The 25,915-nt window shown below is 46.8% G+C and overlaps 3 protein-coding genes across 4 annotated transcripts in view; 2 read left to right on the top strand and 1 right to left on the bottom strand.

Moving 5' to 3' along the window:
- GBA2 (glucosylceramidase beta 2) overlaps nucleotides 1-12,059 on the bottom strand; it is a 121,758-nt gene extending 109,699 nt beyond the window's left edge. Inside the window, 3 exon segments of the mRNA XM_040420669.1 lie at nucleotides 1,481-1,568; nucleotides 10,765-11,822; nucleotides 11,859-12,059. The gene's annotated coding sequence lies outside the window, so the exon portion shown is untranslated.
- On the top strand, nucleotides 10,626-13,644 carry LOC120991914 (PGC-1 and ERR-induced regulator in muscle protein 1-like). Its single transcript, XM_040420642.1, has 2 exons — nucleotides 10,626-10,685; nucleotides 12,424-13,644. Exons 1-2 carry the CDS (start codon nucleotides 10,626-10,628, stop codon nucleotides 13,642-13,644), a joined length of 1,281 nt encoding a protein of 426 aa, XP_040276576.1.
- A 226-nt stretch (nucleotides 13,645-13,870) lies between these two features.
- RGP1 (RGP1 homolog, RAB6A GEF complex partner 1) overlaps nucleotides 13,871-25,915 on the top strand; it is a 94,974-nt gene continuing 82,929 nt past the window's right edge. For both annotated transcript variants that reach the window (XM_040420666.1, XM_040420665.1), the window contains exon 1: nucleotides 13,871-13,974. The gene's annotated coding sequence lies outside the window, so the exon portion shown is untranslated. The remainder of the gene's footprint in view (nucleotides 13,975-25,915) is intronic.

Here is a 25,915-nt window from a genome sequence, read left to right as displayed (position 1 = left end):
TCAGCTTTAGGCTAGGACTACACAACATGTGTCGCACGACCACATAGGGCACAACTACATTGCTACATGTGTTGCGTGACATTGATGTCACCCGACAATTTCTATAATGATAGGCTATGGTGTTGCATTGCGACATGTGACATGCTGCGACTGCCATCTTCGATGGATCTTTTGCTGTCGTGTCACATGTCGCAGTGCAACACTTAGCCATCATTATCAAAATTGTTGGATGACATCATGTCGTGCAACACATGTAGCAATGTAGTTGGGCCCTATGTTGCAACACATGTCGTCGTGTAGTCCTAGAATTAAAGGGGAAGGGCGCTGTGGAGGTCACTGTTAAGGGGGCAGGGGTCACTAATAAAGGGGCAACTGCTGTGAAGGTCACTGTTAAGGCAGCAGGGTATTGTGAGGTCAATGTTAAGGGAGCGGGGTATTGTGAGGTCAATGTTAAGGGAGCGGGGTACTGTGGAGGTCACTGTTAAGGGAGCGGGGTACTGTGGAGGTCACTGTAAAGGGAGTTGGGTACTGTGGAGGTCACTGTTAAAGGGGTATTCCCATCTTAATGATCACTGTTAAATCTGTTAATGATTTAACAGTGATCATTTTTCTAAATATATTTAATTAACTAATTGCCACCCCTTAGAAGAAAATAAACATATACTTACCTGACTGTTGTCTTCCGTCTCCCCTGGTTACGGCCACCGCTCTTCTCAGGAATCGCGGTGGCCACGCTTGTGCAGGCGACTTCTCTTCTCCCGGCCGCTCGCAGTCTGGAAAGCGCACGCCGAGGCCGCGCATGCGCTATGGTGATTTCTTCCTGGCCAGTATAGTATACTTGTCACCAGGGCGCATGCGAGGCCTTGGTGTGCGCGTTCAGTCCAGCGCGCGGCCCGGCCGGGAGAAAACTTCAATCAAGATGGAACCCGCCCCCTGCCAAGTGCCGAAACCAGGAAGTGGACAGCGCACCAGGAGCAGGTAAGTATGAAACGGCGTGTTGAGAATCCCCCTTTAAGGGAGTGCGGTACTGTGGAGGTCACTGTTAAGGGAGTGGGGTGCTGTGAAACTTCACTGTTAAAGGGGGCAGGCTGCTGTGAAGGTCAAAGTTAAGGGGATGGGCTGCTGTGGAGTCTCATTTTAAGGTGGCGGGGTACTGTGGGGCTCAGTGTTTAAGGGCAGGGAGTTGTAGATGTCACTGTTATGGGGATACTGTGGATATCTTTTAATGACACACAGAAACATTAAATGAAATAGATGAAATATCCCCGAGCGAAGCCGCGTCCTTCTTCTAATTGGATTATAAATAAAAGAGTTGAGCTCCATCTGGATTGTCTGACTGCTATATGAAGGACCCTAGAAGCAACACCTTATGACCATCAACTCCTGGGTGTCAGACCTGGCAGATAAACTGTGACACCCTTTTTTTTTTTAACATCTCCCACCACTTCAATGTGGTACTACAAAGGCCCAGAAGTGGTACCTGACTCTGAAGAAAGTCCTCAAAGGATTGTCTTACTTCTGCTTCTTCCAGGAGAGATGGATTAAGCCTCTTCCCATTCAAAGAGTTTCTGCCAACAGTCAAAGAATATAAAATCAGTGGTTGGAAAACGCTCTCCACAACCAGCGAAGACATCTCTTCTAGACCTGCCTTTAGACTAGTTGAATCTTCTGTGGACTGTGCCTCATATGGACATCCATAAGACGAGCTGCACTAGAAGGAATCTGCGGACCTCTCCAACCTCCCCTGTTATTTGACCTCACAATAGCACCGATGTCCCTATCAAAGAACACCTGCCGACTAGTAAAAAGATGAGGGCCTGAAACTCGTAAAGAGACATTTATGATCCACCTGGATGAGGACCTGTAGTTGTGCATCTTAAATGTTTGTCCCTTCATGGCGGGCACTTTCCAAATTCCCATATCAGATTCTAACTCTGCCATTCCTCTACACAACTCGGCTGCAAGAGGCCAACGCACAGGAGCATGCCACCACTCCATCAGCCCAAGATCACGGCCACCATTTTGACTAGAGGTAACAGAAATGGTTTCCAGGCCTGCTATCAATGCATGTCATGATCTGAACACTTCAGTAACAAGTCTCCTTCATTGTTTGTAGATTTCAATCGCTGACCTCTTCAGACCATCCATGGATGGAATTCATCACATCATGTCTATATCTACTGCATTTTACTCTCCAGATCCCATTGCAGATCTTGCTCCAATACCACCTGTCACCAATAGGAGCCTTATGTCAAGTAGAAAGAACTCACATCAGTTTCCAAGTCCGAGCCGGCTCCTCCTCTGGCACTAATGTCTGATATCTGCTGCAGCCGTGACTGGACCCCTCATCTGTAAAATCCTGGCTCAGGATGAAGCCCTAAGTCCCCCCACTGATTGCTTCTTCCACTTGCATCATATTTCGGTCGGCACACATCTGATATTCCTTTGCTTTATTCATACTGATTTCTAGACCAGCAATCTGAACTCCGCATTAATGGAAAAATGTGACCCTTTAGATAGCAGAGAAGTTGAGAACGGTCACCACAGGTCTCCGAATCACTAACAGCAGAAACTCCTACCCCCTCCACACATGCCTTGGCTCGACACCTTCTGTGACTCAGATTCCTGGGCAGTGAGCCATATGTTGTCAGGCCTCCCTGGCTGCAGGCTCGGCACAGCCAATATTTCAGGAACAGGTTCTAGGTGATGTTCAGGCATTATCCAGAGTACTGCGAGAGAACGTCCAGCACATGGATGTCTCAGTGACCGTCTTGTGGTGAAGTCAGCAGACAAGGGAGGTTATATAGAGCTAGGGGGGATGTAAAGTATTAAAGGGGTCCAGTCACCAGCGACCTCCTTGCATAGACACATATCCATGGATTTTGTTTTTACAGTGTTCTCTATGAGATAAAACTGTCCTGTTCCCTCATTCTCCGGGTCAGTACGATTACAGTGATACCACATTTATATAGTTTTATGGGTTTTGTGTTTACAGCGTTCTCTATGAGATAAAACTGACCTGTTCCCTTCATTCTCCGGGTCAGTACGATTACAGTGATACCACATTTATAAGTTTTATGGGTTTTGTTTTTACAAGCGTTCCCTATGAGATAAAACTGTCCTGTTCTCTTCATTCTCTGGTCAGTACGATTACTGCGATACCACATTTATATAGTTTTATGGGTTTGTTTTTACAGCGTTCCCTATGAGATAAAACTGACCTGTTCTCTTCATTCTCCGGTCAGTACGATTACAGAGATACCACATTTATATAGTTTATGGGTTTAGTTTTTTTACAGCGTTCCCTATGAGATAAAACTGTCTGTTCTCTTCATTCCTCTGGGTCAGTACGATTACAGCGTACCACATTTATATAGTTTTATGGGTTTTGTATTTACAGCGTTCCCTATGAGATAAAACTGACCTGTTCTCTTCATTCTCCGGGGTCAGTACGATTACAGTGATTACCACATTTATATAGTTTTATGGGTTTTGTTTTTACAGTGTTCCCTATGAGATAAAACTGACCTGTTCCCTTCATTCTCCGGGTCAGTACGATTACAGAGATACCACATTTATATAGTTTTATGGGTTTTGTTTTTACAGCGTTCTCTATGAAATAAAAACTGTTTTCGTTCATACTCCAGGTCAGTACGATTACGGTGATACACATTTGTTTCTTGCTTTTAGATACCTGAAATAAAATTTAAAACCTTGAAAAAAATTTATTTTTTGCTTTTCATCGCCATAAAGTGACCACTATAACTTTTTTTTTGTAGTTATGTGCACGGATATGTATGATCTGTACTATTAATACACTGCTCAAAAAAATAAAGGGAACACGTAAAACAACACAATGTAACTCCAAGTCAATCACACTTCTGTGACATCCAAACTGTCCACTTTAGGAAGCAACACTGAGGGACAATCAATTTCACATGCTGTTGTGCAAATGGGAATAGACAACAGGTGGAAATTATAGGCAATTAGCAAGACCCCCCCAATAAAGGAGTGGTTCTGCAGGTGGTGATCACAGGACTACTTCTCAGTTCCTATGCTTCCTGGCTGATGTTTTGGTCACTTTTGAATGCTGGCGGTGCTTTCACTCTAGTGGTAGCATGAGACGGAGTTCTACAACCCACACAAGTGGCTCAGGTAGTGCAGCTTATCAGGATGGCAATCAATGCGAGCTGTGGCAAGAAGGTTTGCTGTGTCTGTCAGCGTAGTGTCTCAGAGCATGGAGGCGCTACCAGGAGACAGGCAGTACATCAGGAGACGTGGAGGAGGCCGTAGGAGGGCAACAACCAGCGCAGGACCGCTACCTCCGCCTTTGTGCAAGGAGGATACAGGAGGAGCACTGCAGAGCCCTGCAAAATGACCTCCAGCAGGCCACAAATGTGCATGTGTCTGCTCAAACGGTCAGAAACAGACTCCATGAGGGTGATATGAGGGCCCGACGTCCACAGGTGGGGGTTGTGCTTACAGCCCAACACCGTGCAGGACGTTTGGCATTTTCCAGAGAACACCAAGATTGGCAAATTCGCCACTGGCGCCCTGTGCTCTTCACAGATGAAAGCAGGTTCACACTGAGCACATGTGACAGACGTGACAGAGTCTGGAGACGCCGTGGAGAACGTTCTGCTGCCTGCAAAATCCTCCAGCATGACCGGTTTGGCATTGGGTCAGTAATGGTGTGGGGTGGCATTTCTTTGGAGGGCCGCACAGCCCTCCATGTGCATCGCCAGAGGTAGCCTGACTGCCATTAGGTGCCGAGATGAGATCCTCAGACCCCTTGTGAGACCATATGCTGGTGCGGTTGGCCCTGGGTTCCTCCTAATGCAAGACAATGCTAGACCTCATGTGGCTGAAGTGTGTCAGCAGTTCCTGCAAGATGAAGACATTGATGCTATGACTGGCCCGCCCGTTCCCCAGACCTGAATCCAATTGAGCACATCTGGGACAATCATGTCTCGCTCTATCCACCAACGTCACGTTGCACCACAGACTGTCCAGGAGTTGGCAGATGCTTTAGTCCAGGTCTGGGAGGAGATCCCTCAGGAGACCGTCCGCCACCTCATCAGGAGCATGCACAGGCGTTGTAGGGAGGTCATACAGGCACGTGGAGGCCACACACACTACTGAGCCTCATTTTGACTTGTTTTAAGGACATTACATCAAAGTTGGATCAGCCTGTAGTGTGTTTTTTCACTTTAATTTTGAGTGTGACTCCAAATTCAGACCTCCATGGGTTGAAAAATTTGATTTCCATTTTTTTATTTTTGTGTGATTTTGTGGTCAGCACATTCAACTATGTAAAGAACAAGTATTTCAGAAGAATATTTAATTCAGATCTAGGATGTGTTATTTTTGTGTCCCTTTATTTTTGGGAGCAGTGTATATCCATTTTGAATAGTGTCTTTATGATCACTTTTCATAAAAAACAAATTTCGGGGGGGGGGATGTGAAGTGACAACAAAAAGAGAATTGGCTATTTAGAATTTTTTCCCATTACGCCATTCGCCGTATTGGAAAAATATTGTTATACAGTGAGGAACAGAAGTGTTTGAACACCTGCGATTTTGCAAGTTCTCTCACTTTGTAGGTGCATTCCCACTCTGAGAGGACAGAAAATTCAGGAAATCACAGTGTATGATTTTTTTAAGTATTTCTTTGATCAACTTGCAGGATAACAGGCCGAACTGCATTGACAAATCTCTTTTATTGGCCTTATGTACTATGTTACTATGTTTTTCTTGCACTGCTGAACATGAGTATCTGAACACCTGAGAAAATCTGTGTTAATATTTGGTCCAGAAGCCTTTGTTTGTAATTACAGAAGTCAGACGTTTTCTGTAGTTCTTGACCAGGTTTGCAGACACTGCAACAGGGATTTTGGCCCACTCCTCCACACAGATCTCCTTTAGATCTGTCAGGTTTCGGGGCTTTCGTTGAGCCACACAGAGTTTCAGCTCCCTCCAAAGATGTTCTATTGGATTTAGGTCTGGAGACTGGCTAGGCCACACTAGAACCTTGATATGCTTCTTACGGAGCAACTCCTTGGTTATCCTGGCTGTGTGCTTCGTGTCGTTGTCATGTTGGAAGACCCAGCCATGACCCATCTTCAATGCTCTGACTGAGGGGGAAGGAGGTTGTTGCTCAAAATCTCACAATAAAGGGGCCCCATTCATCCTCTCCTTAACACAGTGCAGTCGTCCTGTCCCCTTTGCAGAAAAGCGCCCCCAAAGCATGATGTTCCCCCCCCCCCCCCCCACCCCATGTTTCACAGTAGGGATGGTGTTCTTGGGATGCAACTCATCCTTTTTTATATCTCCAAACACGACGAGTGAAGTTTAGACCAAAAAGTTCTACTTTAGTCTCATCTGACCACATGACTTTCTCCCCGGCCTCCTCTGGATCATCCAGATGGTCCTTGGCAAACTTCAGACGGGTCTGGACATGTGATGACTTAAGCAGGGGAACCTTCCGTGCAATGCATGATCTGAAACCATGACAGCGTAGTGTTCTACCGACAGTGACCTCTGAAGCTGTGGTCCCAGCTCTTCATGTCATTGACCGGCTCCTCCCTGGTAGTTCTGGGCTGATTCCTCACCTTTCTTATCATCAGTGATACCCCAGGAGGTGAGATCTTGCATGGAGCCCCAGTCCGAGGAGACTGACAGTCGCCTTTAGCCTCTTCCATTTTCTAACAATTGCTCCAACAGTTGATCTATTTTCACCAAGCTGCTTGGCAATTTCCCCCGTAGCCCTTTCCAGCCTTGTGGAGGTCCACAATTTTGTATCTGGTGTCTTTTGACAGCTCTTTTGGTCTTGCCCATGGTAGTAGTTGTCGTCTGACTGTGGGGTGGACAGGGGTCTTTAAAGAGCTCAGACAGGTGCTGCTAAGTTAGATTAATGAGTGGAGTAGAGGTGGACTTTTTAAAGGCACAGTAACAGGTTTTTGAGAAAAATCATACAATGTGATTTCCTGAATTTTTCTTTTATATATATTCTGTCTCAGATGGGAATGCTCCTACAATGTGAATGTCAGACCCCTCCATGATTTCTAAGTGGAAGAACTTGCAAAATCGCAGGGTGTTCAAAAACTTCTGTTCCTCACTGAATTTTAATAGCACAGGTGTTTTTGAATGCAGCGATGCCTAGAATTATTTATATTTTTTTCATTTATTTTGATTTTGGGGAAAGTGGGGTTGATTTGAACTTTCATTTTTTTTATTATTTTTTTTTTTTAAACTATTAAATTTTTTGTGGGAGTGCCTCTGTAAAACAAGACCATGAACGTGGCTCTAGCTGCGTCCCCAGAGCTGGCTCTGCCTTTTCCAGCCCTGACCTGCCCTCTGGACCCAAAGTAGCACATTTACTAAAGAACTTGCAACACTTTTCGGTGTAAAATTAGTAATTCTAGGGCAGGTCTAGAGGCCGGACTAAGCTTACACCATCTATAGGATTAGTAAATCTGGGGCAGGTCTAGAGGCCGGACTAAGCTTACACCATCTATAAGATTAGTAATTCTAGGGCAGGTCTAGAGGCCAGACTAAGCTTACACCATCTATAGGATTAGTAAATCTGGGGCAGGTCTACAGGCCGGACTAAGCTTACACCGTCTATAGGATTAGTAAATCTGGAGCAGGTCTAGAGGCCGGACTAAGCTTACACCATCTATAAGATTAGTAATTCTAGGGCAGGTCTAGAGGCCGGACTAAGCTTACACCAGCTATAGGATTAGTAAATCTGGAGCAGGTCTAGAGGCCGGGCTAAACTTACACCATCTATAGGATTAGTAAATCTGGGGCAGGTCTACAGGCCGGACTAAGCTTACACCGTCTATAGGATTAGTAAATCTGGGGCAGGTCTAGAGGCCGGACTAAGTTTACACCATCTATAGGATTAGTAAATCTGGGGCAGGTCTACAGGCCGGACTAAGCTTACACGTCTATAGGATTAGTAAATCTGGGGCAGGTCTAGAGGCCGGACTAAGCTTACACCATCTATAGGATTAGTAAATCTGGGGCAGGTCTAGAGGCCGGACTAAGCTTACACCATCTATAGGATTAGTAAATCTGGGGCAGGTCTAGAGGCCGGACTAAGCTTACACCGTCTATAGGATTAGTAAATCTGGGGCAGGTCTAGAGGCCGGACTAAGCTTACACCATCTATAAGATTAGTAATTCTAGGGCAGGTCTAGAGGCCGGACTAAGCTTACACCATCTATAGGATTAGTAAATCTGGGGCAGGTCTACAGGCCGGACTAAGCTTACACCGTCTATAGGATTAGTAAATCTGGGGCAGGTCTAGAGGCCGGACTAAGCTTACACCATCTATAGGATTAGTAAATCTGGGGCAGGTCTAGAGGCCGGACTAAGCTTACACCATCTATAGGATTAGTAAATCTGGGGCAGGTCTAGAGGCCGGACTAAGCTTACACCGTCTATAGGATTAGTAAATCTGGGGCAGGTCTAGAGGCCGGACTAAGCTTACACCATCTATAGGATTAGTAAATCTGGGGCAGGTCTAGAGGCCGGACTAAGCTTACACCATCTATAGGATTAGTAAATCTGGGGCAGGTCTAGAGGCCGGACTAAGCTTACACCATCTATAGGATTAGTAAATCTGGGGCAGGTCTAGAGGCCGGACTAAGCTTACACCATCTATAGGATTAGTAAATCTGGAGCAGGTCTAGAGGCCGGGCTAAGCTTACATCATCTATAGGATTAGTAATTCTGGAGCAGGTCTACAGGCCGGACTAAGCTTACACCATCTATAGGATTAGTAAATCTGGAGCAGGTCTAGAGGCCGGACTAAGTTTACACCATCTATAGGATTAGTAAATCTGGGGCAGGTCTAGAGGCCGGGCTAAGCTTACACCATCTATAAGATTAGTAATTCTAGGGCAGGTCTAGAGGCCGGACTAAGCTTACACCAGCTATAGGATTAGTAAATCTGGAGCAGGTCTAGAGGCCGGGCTAAGCTTACACCGTCTATAGGATTAGTAAATCTGGAGCAGGTCTAGAGGGGGGGCTAAGTTTACACCATCTATAGGATTAGTAATTCTGGGGCAGGTTTAGAGGCCGGGCTAAGCTTACACCATTTATAGGATTAGTAAATCAGGAGCAGGTCTAGAGGCCGGGCTAAGCTTACACCATCTATAGGATTAGTAAATCTGGGGCAGGTCTAGAGGCCGGACTAAGCTTACATCATCTATAGGATTAGTAAATCTGGAGCAGGTCTAGAGGTTGGGCTAAGCTTACACTACTTGTTGTCTCCTTGTTCTCTTGTCTAGTGTCTCTTTCTTCTATTACTCTGCTACCTCTCATCAGGTCACCTCACCATCCATCACACTATCTCATACACACATTCTCTTAATCAACATGTTTCTTCACTCTTCTCTGCTCTTCATATTTTTCTTCTTCTTCATCATCCTGTTCTCTATACACTACTTCTCTCGTCTAGTGTCTTCTCCTTCCTTCTCTTACTCTGCTTCCTCTCATCAGGTCACCTCCATTACACTGTCTCATACACGTTCTCTCTTCCAGCCTGTGTCTTCACTATTCTCCTCCATGTTTTTTCTCCTCCGTCCTGTTCTCTATACACTACTTGTTCTCTCCTTGTTCTCTCGTCTAGTGTCTTCTCCTTCCTTCTCTCACTCTGCTTCCTCTCATCAGGTCACCTCCATCACACTATGTCCTACACGTTCTCTGTCCAGCCTGTGTCTTCACTATTCTCCTCCATGTTTTTTCTCCTCCGTCCTGTTCTCTCCTTGTTCTCTCGTCTAGTGTCTTCTCCTTCCTTCTCTTACTCTGCTTCCTCTCATCAGGTCACCTCCATCACACTATGTCCTACACGTTCTCTGTCCAGCCTGTCTTCACTATTCTCCTCCATCCTGTTCTCTATACACTACTTGTTCTCTCGTCTAGTGTCTTCTCCTTCCTTCTCTTACTCTGCTTCCTCTCATCAGGTCACCTCCATCACACTATCTCATACACGTTCTCTGTTCCAGCCTGTGTCTTCACTATTGTCCTCCATGTTTTTTCTCCTCCATCCTGTTCTCTATACACTACTTGTTCTCTCGTCTAGTGTCTTCTCCTTCCTTCTCTTACTCTTCTTCCTCTCATCAGGTCACCTCCATCACACTATCTCATACACGTTCTCTGTTCCAGCCTGTGTCTTCACTATTGTCCTCCATGTTTTTTCTCCTCCATCCTGTTCTCTATACACTACTTGTTCTCTCGTCTAGTGTCTTCTCCTTCCTTCTCTTACTCTGCTTCCTCTCATCAGGTCACCTCCATCACACTATCTCATACACGTTCTCTGTTCCAGCCTGTGTCTTCACTATTGTCCTCCATGTTTTTTCTCCTCCATCCTGTTCTCTATACACTACTTGTTCTCTCGTCTAGAATCTTCTCCTTCCTTCTCTTACTCTGATTCCTCTCATCAGGTCACCTCCATCACACTATCTCATACACGTTCTCTGTTCCAGCTTGTGTCTTCACTATTGTCCTCCATCCTGCTCTATGTTTTCTCCTCTGCTTTCTTTCCTAGTGTCTTCTGAGTCCTGCCCTCATCCTTCAGTCCCTCCTCCATCTCTTTCCTTCAGCCTTGGTCTAATCATGGCCACCTGGCTGATCTCATCTCTATTGTCACTGGTCTCTCCCATGGGCATCTCCACTGTGAGGGGCCCCGTACCAGAATGTCCATGTTGTCTGACTTTCTGTGAGGTCACATACAACAATATACTTTTAGGCTTACTTTTTGGCACATGGAAGTATTCTTTGGCACATGTGGTGTCTTCTTCCCAGAGACGACTTCAGGTTGCAGCGCTCTCATGTGACAGGGTGAGATATATCAGGAAGCCTATATGTTTTATGCTTCATGGATGCTGGAGTCTCCTTCACAAAGCGCAGATGTCTCACACCAGCAGGGCAGTCTGGAGAGTCCTCGAGAGATGTATCTGCTTAAATAGTCCCACTCCCCTCTCATTCTCTACATGCTGCTCCATCTACTCAAAGCTGTCTCTTATTATCCCTGTCACTTCTCCAGCTGTCAGTCTCAGAGGGGTCTTCTGAACCTGTATGTCGGAGGACTATCTGCCTCTTGTCTGTCTCTCTATATACTCCTTCTAAGTCAGTCCCTCATGTTTCACTCCTATTTCTTTATTCTGACCGCCTTTCCTCCGTAGTCTCTCAATACCTCAGGGGTCTCTTCCGTCTCTAGTCTGTCTCATTACCTCAATGGTCTCTTTCCAGCCTGTTTACCTCAGAGAACTCCAAGCTGACTTTTTATTTTTACCTCAGGGGCCTCTATCCTCTCTAGTCTGTCTCTTTTTACCTCAGGGACCTCTATCCTCTCTAGTCTGTCTCTTTACCTCAGGGATCTCCTTCCCTCCAGTCTGTCCTTTTACCTCCTGGTCTCCTCACCTCCAGTCTCTCTTTTTTACATCTGTGGTCTCTTTTCTCTGCAGGCTGTCTTTTATTACCTCAGGGATCTCTTTCCTCACTAGTCTCTTTACCTGAGGAGTTGCCTTCCTCTCCAGTCAGTCTCTTTACCTCAGGGACCTCTTTCCTCTCCAGTCAGTCTCTTTACCTCAGGGACCCCTTTCCTCTCCAGTCAGTCTCTTTACCTCAGGGACCTCTTTCCTCTCCAGTCAGTCTCTTTACCTCAGGGACCTCTTTCCTCTCCAGTCAGTCTCTTTACCTCAGGGACCTCTTTCCTCTCCAGTCAGTCTCTTTACCTCAGGGACCTCTTTCCTCTCCAGTCAGTCTCTTTACCTCATTGGAGCCCCTTTCCTCTCCAGTCAGTCTCTTTACCTCATTGGAGCCCCTTTCCTCTTCAGTCTCTTTAACTCAGGGGTCTCTTTCCTCTCCAGTCACTTTATCTCAGGGGTCTCTTTCCTCTCCAGTCACTTTATCTCAGGGGTCTCTTTCCTCTCCAGTCACTTTATCTCAGGGGTCTCTTTCCTCTCCAGTCACTTTATCTCAGGGGTCTCTTTCCTCTCCAGTCAGTCTCTTTACCTCAGGGGTCTCTTTCCTCTCCAGTCTCTTTACCTCAGGGGTCTCTTTACTCACTTTATCTCTGCGCTCTCTTTCCTTTCCAGTCTCTTTACCTCAGGGGTCTCTTTCCTCTCCAGTTTCTTTATCTCAGGGGTCTCTTTCCTCTTTAGTCACTTTATCTCTGCGCTCTCTTTCCTCTCCAGTCTCTTTACCTTTAGGGGTCTCTTTCCTCTCCAGTCACTTTACCTTTAGGGGTCTCTTTCCTCTCCAGTCACTTTACCTTTAGGGGTCTCTTTCCTCTCCAGTCACTTTACCTCAGGGGTCTCTTTCCTCTCCAGTCACTTTACCTCAGGGGTCTCTTTCCTCTTCAGTCACTTTACCTCAGGGGTCTCTTTCCTCTTCAGTCTCTTTACCTCAGGGGTCTCTTTCTTCTTTACTCACTTTATCTCTGCGCTCTCTTTCCTTTCCAGTCTCTTTACCTCAGGGGTCTCTTTCCTCTCCAGTCACTTTACCTCAGGGGTCTCTTTCCTCTCCAGTCACTTTACCTCAGGGGTCTCTTTCCTCTCCAGTCACTTTACCTCAGGGGTCTCTTTCCTCTCCAGTCACTTTACCTCAGGGGTCTCTTTCCTCTCCAGTCACTTTACCTCAGGGGTTTCTTTCCTCTTCAGTCTCTTTACCTCAGGGGTCTCTTTCCTCTCCAGTCACTTTACATCAGGGGTTTCTTTCCTCTTCAGTCTCTTTACCTCAGGGGTCTCTTTCCTCTCCAGTCACTTTACCTCAGGGGTCTCTTTCCTCTCCAGTCACTTTACCTCAGGGGTTTCTTTCCTCTTCAGTCTCTTTACCTCAGGGGTCTCTTTCCTCTTTACTCACTTTATCTCTGCGCTCTCTTTCCTTTCCAGTCTCTTTACCTCAGGGGTCTCTTTCCTCTCCAGTCACTTTATCTCAGGGGTCTCTTTCTTCTACAGTCTCTTTACCTCAGGGGTCTCTTTCCTCTCCAGTCTCTTTACCTCAGGGGTCTCTTTCCTCTTCAGTCTCTTTACCTCAGGGGTCTCTTTCCTCTCCAGTCACTTTACCTCAGGGGTCTCTTTCCTCTCCAGTCTCTTTACCTCAGGGGTCTCTTTCCTCTCCAGTCTCTTTACCTCAGGGGTCTCTTTCCTCTCCAGTCTCTTTACCTCAGGGGTCTCTTTCCTCTTCAATATCTTTACATCAGGGGTCTCTTTCCTCTCCAGTCTCTTTACCTCAGGGGTCTCTTTCCTCTCCAGTCTCTTTACCTCAGGGGTCTCTTTCCTCTCCAGTCACTTTACCGCAGGGGTCTCTTTCCTCTCCAGTCTCTTTACCTCAGGGGTCTCTTTCCTCTCCAGTCTCTTTACCTCAGGGGTCTCTTTCCTCTCCAGTCTCTTTACCTCAGGGGTCTCATTCCCTCTCAGGTCTTCTCTCCTCCAGTCTCTCTTTCAAGCTCTGGGAATCTTTATCACATCCCCAGCTGTCTCTCTCTGTCTCTCTCTCTCCGGCCTGTCTCTATCCTCTCGTGGCTCTCCCTTTCTTGATACGATGTCAACCTGTATCTGCCTCTCAGTCACCGGTGAAAGTAGACACCAGCTTCCCAACCTCAACTAGAGCCTCATACATACACCTATGAATTACTGTCCCCGCACTCAGCACCATCTTGTTTGTGATTGCAGATTCACAAAGAGTAAAAGAACGGTCTTCAGAAACATGGCGGAAAAGTAAGGGGACCACAGCAGAACAGACTGCCAGTAGACTGCGCGTGCGCAGTAAAGAAATCCGCGCTGATCGACAGCACAGGGGCGGAACTGCTGGAATGGGCGGGGAAGAATTAAGCCGAACAGGCGGCACTCCGAACCCATAGGTGGGCGTGGCTACTCGACAACGTCTTTTGACTGGACAGTACTTTCCCTGAGGTGGGACCGGTCGCTGCGGCCTAGGAACTAGGAGGAAGCGGCTGTCTGTGAGTGTTGTGTGATGTCCGGTCATATCCGGTTATATCTGCCCATTACTGTGTGATATCTGTATAACCTGTGTGATGTCCGGTCATATCTGCCCATTACTGTGTGATATCTGTATAACCTGTGTGATGTCCGGTCATATCCGGTTATATCTGCCCATTACTGTGTGATATCTGTATAACCTGTGTGATGTCCGGTCATATCCGGTTATATCTGCCCATTACTGTGTGATATCTGTATAACCTGTGTGATGTCCGGTCATATCTGTGCATACTGTGTGATATCTGTATAACCTGTGTGATGTCCGGTCATATCTGCCCATTACTGTGTGATATCTGTATAACCTGTGTGATGTCCGGTCATATCCGGTTATATCTGCCCATTACTGTGTGATATCTGTATAACCTGTGTGATGTCCGGTCATATCTGCCCATTACTGTGTGATATCTGTATAACCTGTGTGATGTCCGGTCATATCTGTGCATACTGTGTGATATCTGTATAACCTGTGTGATGTCCGGTCATATCTGCCCATTACTGTGTGATATCTGTATAACCTGTGTGATGTCCGGTCATATCCGGTTATATCTGCCCATTACTGTGTGATATCTGTATAACTTGTGTGATGTCCGGTCATATCTGCGCAATGTGCGCATAACTGTGTGATGTCCGGTCATATCTGCGCATAACTGTGTGATGTCCGGTCATATCTGCGCATAACTGTGTGATGTCCGGTCATATCTGCGCATAACTGTGTGATGTCCGGTCATATCTGCGCATAACTGTGTGATGTCCGGTCATATCTGCGCATAACTGTGTGATGTCCGGTCATATCTGCGCATAACTGTGTGATGTCCGGTCATATCTGCGCAATGTGCGCATAACTGTGTGATGTCCGGTCATATCTGCGCAATGTGCGCATAACTGTGTGATGTCCGGTCATATCTGCGCAATGTGCGCATAACTGTGTGACGTCCGGTCATATCTGCGCAATGTGCGCATAACTGTGTGATGTCCGGTCATATCTGCGCATAACTGTGTGATGTCCGGTCATATCTGCGCATAACTGTGTGATGTCCGGTCATATCTGCGCATAACTGTGTGATGTCCGGTCATATCTGCGCATAACTGTGTGACGTCTGGTCATATCTGCGCATAACTGTGTGATGTCCGGTCATATCTGCGCATAACTGTGTGATGTCCGGTCATATCTGCGAGTAACTGTGTGATGTCCGGTCATATCTGCGCAATGTGCGCATAACTGTGTGATATCTGTATAACTGTGTGATGTCCGGTTATTATATCTGCGCATACTGTGTGATGTCCGGTCATATCTGCGCATAACTGTGTGATGTCCGGTCATATCTGCGCATAACTGTGTGATGTCCGGTCATATCTGCGCATAACTGTGTGATGTCCGGTCATATCTGCCCATTACTGTGTGATGTCCGGTCATATCTGCGCATAACTGTGTGATGTCCGGTCATATCTGCGCATAACTGTGTGATGTCCGGTCATATCTGCGCATACTGTGTGATGTCCGGTCATATCTGCGCATAACTGTGTGATGTCCGGTCATATCTGCACATAACTGTGTGATGTCCGGTTATATCTGCGCATACTGTGTGATGTCCGGTCATATCTGCACATAACTGTGTGATGTCCGGTCATATCTGCGCATAACTGTGTGATGTCCGGTCATATCTGCGCATAACTGTGTGACGTCCGGTCATATCTGCGCATAACTGTGTGATGTCCGGTCATATCTGCGCAATGTGCGCATAACTGTGTGATATCTGTATAACTGTGTGATGTCCGGTCATATCTGCGCATAACTGTGTGATGTCCGGTCATATCTGCGCATAACTGTGTGATGTCCGGTCATATCTGCGCATAACTGTGTGATGTCCGGTCATATCTGCGCATAACTGTGTGATGTCCGGTCATATCTGCGCAATGTGCGCATAACTGTGTGATATCTGTATAACTGTGTGATGTCCGGTCATATCTGCGCATAACTGTGTGATGTCCGGTCATATCTGCGCATAACTGTGTGATGTCCGGTCATATCTGCACATAACTGTGTGATGTCCGGTTATATCTGCGCATACTGTGTGATGTCCGGTCATATCTGCGCATAACTGTGTGATGTCCGGTCATATCTGCGCATAACTGTGTGATGTCCGGTCATATCTGCGCATAACTGTGTGATGTCCGGTCATATCTGCGCAATGTGCGCATAACTGTGTGATATCTGTATAACTGTGTGATGTCCGGTCATATCTGCACATTACTGTGTGATGTCCGGTCATATCTGCGCATACGGTGTGATGTCCGGTCATATCTGCGCATAACTGTGTGATGTCCGGTCATATCTGCGCATAACTGTGTGATGTCCGGTCATATCTGCGCATAACTGTGTGATGTCCGGTCATATCTGCGCATAACTGTGTGATGTCCGGTCATATCTGCGCATAACTGTGTGACGTCCGGTCATATCTGCGCAATGTGCGCATAACTGTGTGATGTCCGGTCATATCTGCGCATAACTGTGTGATGTCCGGTCATATCTGCGCATAACTGTGTGATGTCCGGTCATATCTGCGCAATGTGCGCATAACTGTGTGATATCTGTATAACTGTGTGATGTCCGGTCATATCTGCACATTACTGTGTGATGTCCGGTCATATCTGCACATTACTGTGTGATGTCCGGTCATATCTGCACATTACTGTGTGATGTCCGGTCATATCTGCGCATACTGTGTGATGTCCGGTCATATCTGCACATAACTGTGTGATGTCCGGTCATATCTGCGCATACTGTGTGATGTCCGGTCATATCTGCACATTACTGTGTGATGTCCGGTCATATCTGCGCATACTGTGTGATGTCCGGTCATATCTGCACATAACTGTGTGATGTCCGGTCATATCTGCACATAACTGTGTGATGTCCGGTCATATCTGCACATAACTGTGTGATGTCCGGTCATATCTGCGCATAACTGTGTGATGTCCGGTCATATCTGCGCATAACTGTGTGATGTCCGGTCATATCTGCGCAATGTGCGCATAACTGTGTGATGTCCGGTTATATCTGCGCATTAGGCCTCATGCACACGACCGTTGTGTGCACCCGTGGCCGTTGTGCCGTTTTCCTTTTTTTTTCGCGGACCCATTGACTTTCAATGGGTCCGTGGAAAAATCGGAAAATGCACCGTTTTGCAGCCGCATCCGTGATCCGTGTTTCCTGGCCGTGAAAAAAATAGGACCTGTCCTATTTTTTTCACGGCCAACGGTTCACGGATGCACACAAGATTGGCATCCGTGTCCGTAGGTTACTTTAATACAGACGGATCCAAAGATCCGTCTGCATAAAAGCTTTTTCAGATCTAAGTTTTCACTTCGTGAAAACTCAGATCCGACAGTATATTCTAACACAGAAGCGTTCCCATGGTGATGGGGACGCTTCTAGTTAGAATACACTACAAACTGTGTACAAGACTGCCCCCTGCTGCCTGGCAGCACCCGATCTCTTACAGGGGGCCGTGATCAGCACAATTAACCCCTTCAGGTGCGGCACCTGAAAGGGTTAATTGTACTATCATATCCCCCTGTAAGAGATCAGGGCTGCCAGGCAGCAGGGGGCAGACCCCCCCCCCCCCCCCTCCCCAGTTTGAATATCATTGATGGCCAGTGCGGCCCCCCCCCTCTATTGTAATAATAGGTTGGTGGCCAGTGCGGCCCCCCCTCCCTCTATTGTAATAATTCGTTGGTGGCACAGTGTGTGCCCCCCCCCTCCCTCCCTCTATTGTAATAATTCGTTGGTGGCACAGTGTGCGCCCCCCATCGGCCCCCCCTCCCTCTATAGCATTAACAACATTGGTGGTCAGTGTGCGGCCTCCCATCTCCCCCCCCCCCCCCATCATTGGTGGCAGCGGAGTTCCTATCGGAGTCCCAGTTTAATCGCTGTGGCTCCAATCGGTAACCATGGCAACCAGGACGCTACTACAGTCCTGGTTGCCATGGTTACTTAGCAATAGTACAATAGTAGAAGATTCATACTTACCGGCTGCTGCGATGTTCGTGTCCGGCCGGGAGCTCCACCTACTGGTAAGTGACAGGTCTGTGCGGCGCATTGCTAAATGAACTGTCACTTACCAGTAGGAGGAGCTCCCGGCCGGACACAGACATCGCAGCTCCCAGGTAAGTATGAATCTTTTACTATTGTACTATTGCTAGTAACCCGCTGCCACCAATGATCGGGGGATGGGGGGGGGAGATGGGAGGCCGCACACTGGCCACCAATGTTGTTAATGCTATAGAGGGAGGGGGGGCCGATGGGGGGCGCACACTGTGCCACCAACGATTTATTACAATAGAGGGAGGAAGGGGGGGGGCGCACACTGTGCCACCAACGAATTATTACAATAGAGGGAGGAAGGGGGGGGGGCGCACACTGTGCCACCAACGAATTATTACAATAGAGGGAGGAAGGGGGGGGGGGGGCCGCACTGGCCACCAATGATATTCAAACTGGGGAGGGGGGGGGGGGGCTGCCCCCTGCTGCCTGGCAGCCCTGATCTCTTACAGGGGGATATGATAGTACAATTAACCCCTTCAGGTGCGGCACCTGAGGGGTTAATTGTGCTGATCACGGCCCCCTGTAAGAGATCGGGTGCTGCCAGGCAGCAGGGGGCAGTCTTGTACACAGTTTGTAGTGTATTCTAACTAGAAGCGTCCCCATCACCATGGGAACGCCTCTGTGTTAGAATATACTGTCGGAAATGAGGTTTCACGATCTAACTCATATCCGACAGTATATTCTAACATAGAGGCGTTCCCATGGTGATGGGGACGCTTCAAGTTAAAATATACCATCGGATTGGAGAAAACTCCGATCCGATGGTATAAAAGGGACTCCAGACTTTACATTGAAAGTCAATGGGGACGGATCCGTTTGAAATGGCACCATATTGTGTCAACGTCAAACGGATCCGTCCCCATTGACTTGCATTGTAATTCAGGACGGATCCGTTTGGCTCCGCACGGCCAGGCAGACACCAAAACGACTTTTTTTTCATGTCCGTGGATCCTCCAAAAATCAAGGAAGACCCACGGACGAAAAAACGGTCACGGGAAAACGGAACCCCGTTTTGCGGACCGCAAAAAAATACGGTCGTGTGCATGAGGCCTTACTGTGTGATGTCTGTATAAACTGTGTGATGTCCGGTCATATCTGCGCAATGTGCGCATAACTGTGTGATGTCCGGTTATATCTGCACATTACTGTGTGATGTCCGGTCATATCTGCGCATAACTGTGTGATGTCTGGTCATATCTGCGCATACTGTGTGATGTCCGGTTATATCTGCGCATAACTGTGTGATGTCCGGTCATATCTGTGCATAACTGTGTGATGTCCGGTCATATCTGTGCATAACTGTGTGATGTCCGGTCATATCTGCGCAATGTGCGCATAACTGTGTGATGTCCGGTCATATCTGCGCAATGTGCGCATAACTGTGTGATGTCCGGTCATATCTGCCCATTACTGTGTGATATCCGGTCATATCTGCGCATAACTGTGTGATGTCCGGTCATATCTGCGCAATGTGCGCATAACTGTGTGATATCCGGTCATATCTGCGCATAACTGTGTGATGTCCGGTCATATCTGCCCATTACTGTGTGATATCCGGTTATATCTGCTCATTACTGTGTGATGTCCGGTCATATCTGCGCATAACTGTGTGATGTCCGGTTATATCTGCGCATAACTGTGTGATGTCCGGTTATATCTGCGCATTACTGTGTGATGTCTGTATAAACTGTGTGATGTCCGGTCATATCTGCACATTACTGTGTGATGTCCGGTCATATCTGCGCATAACTGTGTGATGTCCGGTCATATCTGCGCATACTGTGTGATGTCCGGTCATATCTGCGCATAACTGTGTGATGTCCGGTCATATCTGCGCAATGTGCGCATAACTGTGTGATGTCCGGTCATATCTGCGCATAACTGTGTGATGTCCGGTCATATCTGCGCATAACTGTGTGATGTCCGGTCATATCTGCGCATAACTGTGTGATGTCCGGTCATATCTGCGCAATGTGCGCATAACTGTGTGATGTCCGGTCATATCTGCGCATAACTGTGTGATGTCCGGTCATATCTGCCCATTACTGTGTGATGTCCGGTCATATGTGCGCATAACTGTGTGATGTCCGGTCATATCTGCGCAATGTGCGCATAACTGTGTGATGTCCGGTTATATCTGCGCATTACTGTGTGATGTCTGTATAAACTGTGTGATGTCCGGTTATATCTGCGCATTACTGTGTGATGTCCGGTTATATCTGCGCATTACTGTGTGATGTCTGTATAAACTGTGTGATGTCCGGTTATATCTGCGCATAACTGTGTGATGTCCGGTCATATCTGCGCATAACTGTGTGATATCCGGTCATATCTGCGCATAACTGTGATGTCCGGTCATATCTGCCCATTACTGTGTGATGTCCGGTCATATCTGCCCATTACTGTGTGATGTCCGGTCATATCTGCGCATACTGTGTGATGTCCGGTCATATCTGCGCATACTGTGTGATGTCCGGTCATATCTGCGCATACTGTGTGATGTCCGGTTATATCTGCACATAACTGTGTGATATCCGGTTATATCTGCACATAACTGTGTGATATCCGGTTATATCTGCACATAACTGTGTGATATCCGGTTATATCTGCACATAACTGTGTGATATCCGGTTATATCTGCACATAACTGTGTGATATCCGGTTATATCTGCGTATAACTGTGTGATGTCCGGTTATATCTGCGCATAACTGTGTGATATCCGGTTATATCTGCTCATTACTGTGTGATATCCGGTTATATCTGCTCATTACTGTGTTAAAGAAGAAAAAACTTGTGTATCAGCACAATGATAAAAAATAAGGTAAATCCAACCTTTTAGTGGCGGTGCCAGCAGTGTTGGGTGCCAGTCTGAAGCTCCCCCAGCGATACGGAGACCGCAGCACTCACTTGTCTTCTATAATCCAAACTTTATTCACCAACTTAGTGCATTTTGAAACGTCGCACTAAATTGGTGAATAAAGTTTGGATTATAGAAGACAAGTGAGTGCTGCGGTCTCCGTACAAGTTCTGCTCATTAGTGTATAAAGGAAAGACCGCCACTCGCACGTAGATATATTGGATGCGAATTTATTTTGTCACATATTACGGCATAGTGACGCGTTTCAGCACATAAGTGCTTTCATCAGACTATATACATACGTCCTACCATTGTACCTTATATAGAAACAAATGGATACAAAGGAACTGACATCACATCATTAGACTCCTCCCACAGCTGAGATTATGCAGAGTGTAGTAAAGGCACTGATGTCACACCATTAGACTCCTCCCACAGCTGAGATTATGCAGAGTGTAGTAAAGGCACTGACGTCACATCATTAGACTCCTCCCACAGCTGAGATTATGCAGAGTGTAGTAAAGGAAGTGACGTCACATCATTAGACTCCGCCCACAGCTGAGATTATGCAGAGTGTAGTAAAGGCACTGATGTCACACCATTAGACTCCTCCCACAGCTGAGATTATGCAGTGTAGTAAAGGAAGTGACGTCACATCATTAGACTCCTCCCACAGCTGAGATTATGCAGAGTGTAGTGAAGGAAGTGACGTCACATCATTAGACTCCTCCCACAGCTGAGATTATGCAGAGTGTAGTGAAGGAAGTGACGTCACATCATTAGACTCCTCCCACAGCTGAGATTATGCAGAGTGTAGTGAAGGAAGTGACGTCACATCATTAGACTCCTCCCACAGCTGAGATTATGCAGAGTGTAGTAAAGGAAGTGACGTCACACCATTAGACTCCTCCCACAGCTGAGATTATGCAGAGTGTAGTAGGCACTGACGTCACATCATTAGACTCCTCCCACAGCTGAGATTATGCAGAGTGTAGTGAAGGAAGTGACGTCACACCATTAGACTCCTCCCATAGCTGAGATTATGCAGAGTGTAGTAAAGGAAGTGACGTCACATCATTAGACTCCTCCCACAGCTGAGATTATGCAGTGTAGTAAAGGAAGTGACGTCACACCATTAGACTCCTCCCACAGCTGAGATTATGCAGTGTAGTAAAGGCACTGACGTCACACCATTAGACTCCTCCCACAGCTGAGATTATGCAGAGTGTAGTAAAGGAAGTGACGTCACATCATTAGACTCCTCCCACAGCTGAGATTATGCAGTGTAGTAAAGGCACTGACGTCACATCATTAGACTCCTCCCACAGCTGAGATTATGCAGAGTGTAGTAAAGGCACTGACGTCACATCATTAGACTCCTCCCACAGCTGAGATTATGCAGTGTGTAGTAAAGGAAGTGACGTCACACCATTAGACTCCTCCCATAGCTGAGATTATGCAGAGTGTAGTAAAGGAAGTGACGTCACACCATTAGACTCCTCCAATAGCTGAGATTATGCAGAGTGTAGTAAAGGCACTGACGTCACATCATTAGACTCCTCCCACAGCTGAGATTATGCAGTGTAGTAAAGGCACTGACGTCACATCATTAGACTCCTCCCACAGCTGAGATTATGCAGAGTGTAGTAAAGGCACTGACGTCACACCATTAGACTCCTCCCATAGCTGAGATTATGCAGAGTGTAGTAAAGGAAGTGACGTCACATCATTAGACTCCTCCCACAGCTGAGATTATGCAGTGTAGTAAAGGCACTGACGTCACATCATTAGACTCCTCCCACAGCTGAGATTATGCAGAGTGTAGTAAAGGAAGTGACGTCACATCATTAGACTCCTCCCACAGCTGAGATTATGCAGTGTAGTAAAGGCACTGACGTCACACCATTAGACTCCTCCCACAGCTGAGATTATGCAGAGTGTAGTAAAGGAAGTGACGTCACATCATTAGACTCCTCCCACAGCTGAGATTATGCAGAGTGTAGTAAAGGAAGTGACGTCACATCATTAGACTCCTCCCACAGCTGAGATTATGCAGTGTAGTAAAGGCACTGACGTCACACCATTAGACTCCTCCCACAGCTGAGATTATGCAGAGTGTAGTAAAGGAAGTGACGTCACATCATTAGACTCCTCCCACAGCTGAGATTATGCAGTGTAGTAAAGGCACTGACGTCACACCATTAGACTCCTCCCACAGCTGAGATTATGCAGTGTGTAGTAAAGGAAGTGACGTCACACCATTAGACTCCTCCCATAGCTGAGATTATGCAGAGTGTAGTAAAGGAAGTGACGTCACACCATTAGACTCCTCCCATAGCTGAGATTATGCAGAGTGTAGTAAAGGCACTGATGTCACACCATTAGACTCCTCCCATAGCTGAGATTATGCAGAGTGTAGTAAAGGAAGTGACGTCACACCATTAGACTGCTCCCACAGCTGAGATTATGCAGTGTAGTAAAGGCACTGACGTCACATCATTAGACTCCTCCCACAGCTGAGATTATGCAGAGTGTAGTAAAGGAAGTGACGTCACATCATTAGACTCCTCCCACAGCTGAGATTATGCAGTGTAGTAAAGGCACTGACGTCACATCATTAGACTCCTCCCATAGCTGAGATTATGCAGAGTGTAGTAAAGGCACTGACGTCACATCATTAGACTCCTCCCACAGCTGAGATTATGCAGTGTAGTAAAGGCACTGACGTCACATCATTAGACTCCTCCCACAGCTGAGATTATGCAGAGTGTAGTAAAGGCACTGACGTCACACCATTAGACTCCTCCCATAGCTGAGATTATGCAGAGTGTAGTAAAGGAAGTGACGTCACATCATTAGACTCCTCCCACAGCTGAGATTATGCAGTGTAGTAAAGGCACTGACGTCACATCATTAGACTCCTCCCACAGCTGAGATTATGCAGAGTGTAGTAAAGGAAGTGACGTCACATCATTAGACTCCTCCCACAGCTGAGATTATGCAGTGTAGTAAAGGCACTGACGTCACACCATTAGACTCCTCCCACAGCTGAGATTATGCAGTGTGTAGTAAAGGAAGTGACGTCACACCATTAGACTCCTCCCATAGCTGAGATTATGCAGAGTGTAGTAAAGGAAGTGACGTCACACCATTAGACTCCTCCCATAGCTGAGATTATGCAGAGTGTAGTAAAGGCACTGATGTCACACCATTAGACTCCTCCCATAGCTGAGATTATGCAGAGTGTAGTAAAGGAAGTGACGTCACACCATTAGACTCCTCCCATAGCTGAGATTATGCAGAGTGTAGTAAAGGAAGTGACGTCACACCATTAGACTGCTCCCACAGCTGAGATTATGCAGTGTAGTAAAGGCACTGACGTCACATCATTAGACTCCTCCCACAGCGGAGATTATGCAGAGTGTAGTAAAGGCACTGACGTCACATCATTAGACTCCTCCCACAGCTGAGATTATGCAGAGTGTAGTAAAGGAAGTGACGTCACATCATTAGACTCCTCCCACAGCTGAGATTATGCAGTGTAGTAAAGGCACTGACGTCACATCATTAGACTCCTCCCACAGCTGAGATTATGCAGAGTGTAGTAAAGGCACTGACGTCACACCATTAGACTCCTCCCATAGCTGAGATTATGCAGAGTGTAGTAAAGGAAGTGACGTCACACCATTAGACTCCTCCCATAGCTGAGATTATGCAGAGTGTAGTAAAGGAAGTGACGTCACATCATTAGACTCCTCCCACAGCTGAGATTATGCAGAGTATAAGGTGGCAGTAAAGTGTCCTAAATGTAATATACATATTCTGTAAAACTAATTCCGCTGTGAAGAGAAGAGGGGAACAAGGTGACAACGTGTCCTATAAAACCACCTACATTATATTCTCCATTCAGACCTTTTGTCTCCATCGTTTGCAGGCGATGGATCCAATACGCCTTTCTTTTCAGCAGCGATGTATTTCTATCTCCACCGCCTCGAGGTAATGGAGCCTCTCAAGGACCTGATATTGTGCGTCTCGGTAGTGGGAGTAACAGATTCTCCTTTCTAAGGCCCCTTTCACACGGGCGAGTATTCAACTCGCGCATCGCACCTGCGCGGAACGCATTGCATCCGCACTCAATCCGGACCCATTCATTTCTATGGGGCTGTGCACACGAGCGGTGATTTTTACGCATCACTTGTGCGTTGCGTGAAAATCGCAGCATGCTCCTCTTTGTGCGTTTTTCACGTAACACTGGCCCCATAGAAGTGAATGGGGTTGCGTGAAAATCGCAAGCATCCGCAGCAAGTGCGGATGCGGTGCGATTTTCACAAACTGTTGCTAGGAGACGATCGGGATATAGACCCAATCATTATTATTTCCCTTTATAACATGGTTATAAGGGAAAATAATAGCATTCTGGATACAGAATGCATAGTACAATAGCGCTGGAGGGGTTAAAAAAATAAAATAAATTTAATTCCCCTTAATCCACTTGTTCGAGCAGCCGGCATCTCTTCTGTCTTTATCTGTGAGCAATAGGACCTTTGATGACGTCACTACGCTCATCACATGATCTTTTACCATGGTGACGGATCATGTGATGGACCATATGATGAACGGAGTGATGTCACCACAGGTCCTTTTCCTGCACACAGCAAAGAAGAAGACAGAAGAGATGCCAGCAGCGCGATCAAGTGGAATAAAGGGCTTCTGTCACCCCACTAAACACTCATATATTATTTTTTTTTGGTCTACTTATAATCCCTATCCTGCGATATTGCTATACATTATGTTATTAATGAAACGTACTTTTATGATAAGCTAATTACCTGTCTACCAGCAAGTAGGGCGTCTACTTGCTGGTAGCAGCCGCAGAAAACCGCCCCCTCCTCTTGTTGATTGACAGGGCCAGCCGCGATCTCCTCCTCCGGCTGGCCC

The sequence above is a fragment of the Bufo bufo genome, chromosome 2 (genome assembly GCF_905171765.1).
Source record: "Bufo bufo chromosome 2, aBufBuf1.1, whole genome shotgun sequence".
NCBI lineage: Eukaryota > Metazoa > Chordata > Amphibia > Anura > Bufonidae > Bufo > Bufo bufo.
This window is presented reverse-complemented; position numbering and strand designations above follow the sequence as displayed.

What these genes read in the sequence shown, in the direction of transcription:
- LOC120991914 (XM_040420642.1), top strand. Translation starts at nt 10,626, where the DNA reads ATGGCCACCTGGCTGATCTCATCTCTATTGTCACTGGTCTCTCCCATG. An exon ending in CTCCCATGGGCATCTCCACT is followed by an intron (nt 10,686 to 12,423) that starts GTGAGGGGCCCC and finishes TCTTTACCTCAG; the next exon opens with GGGTCTCTTTCTTCTTTACT.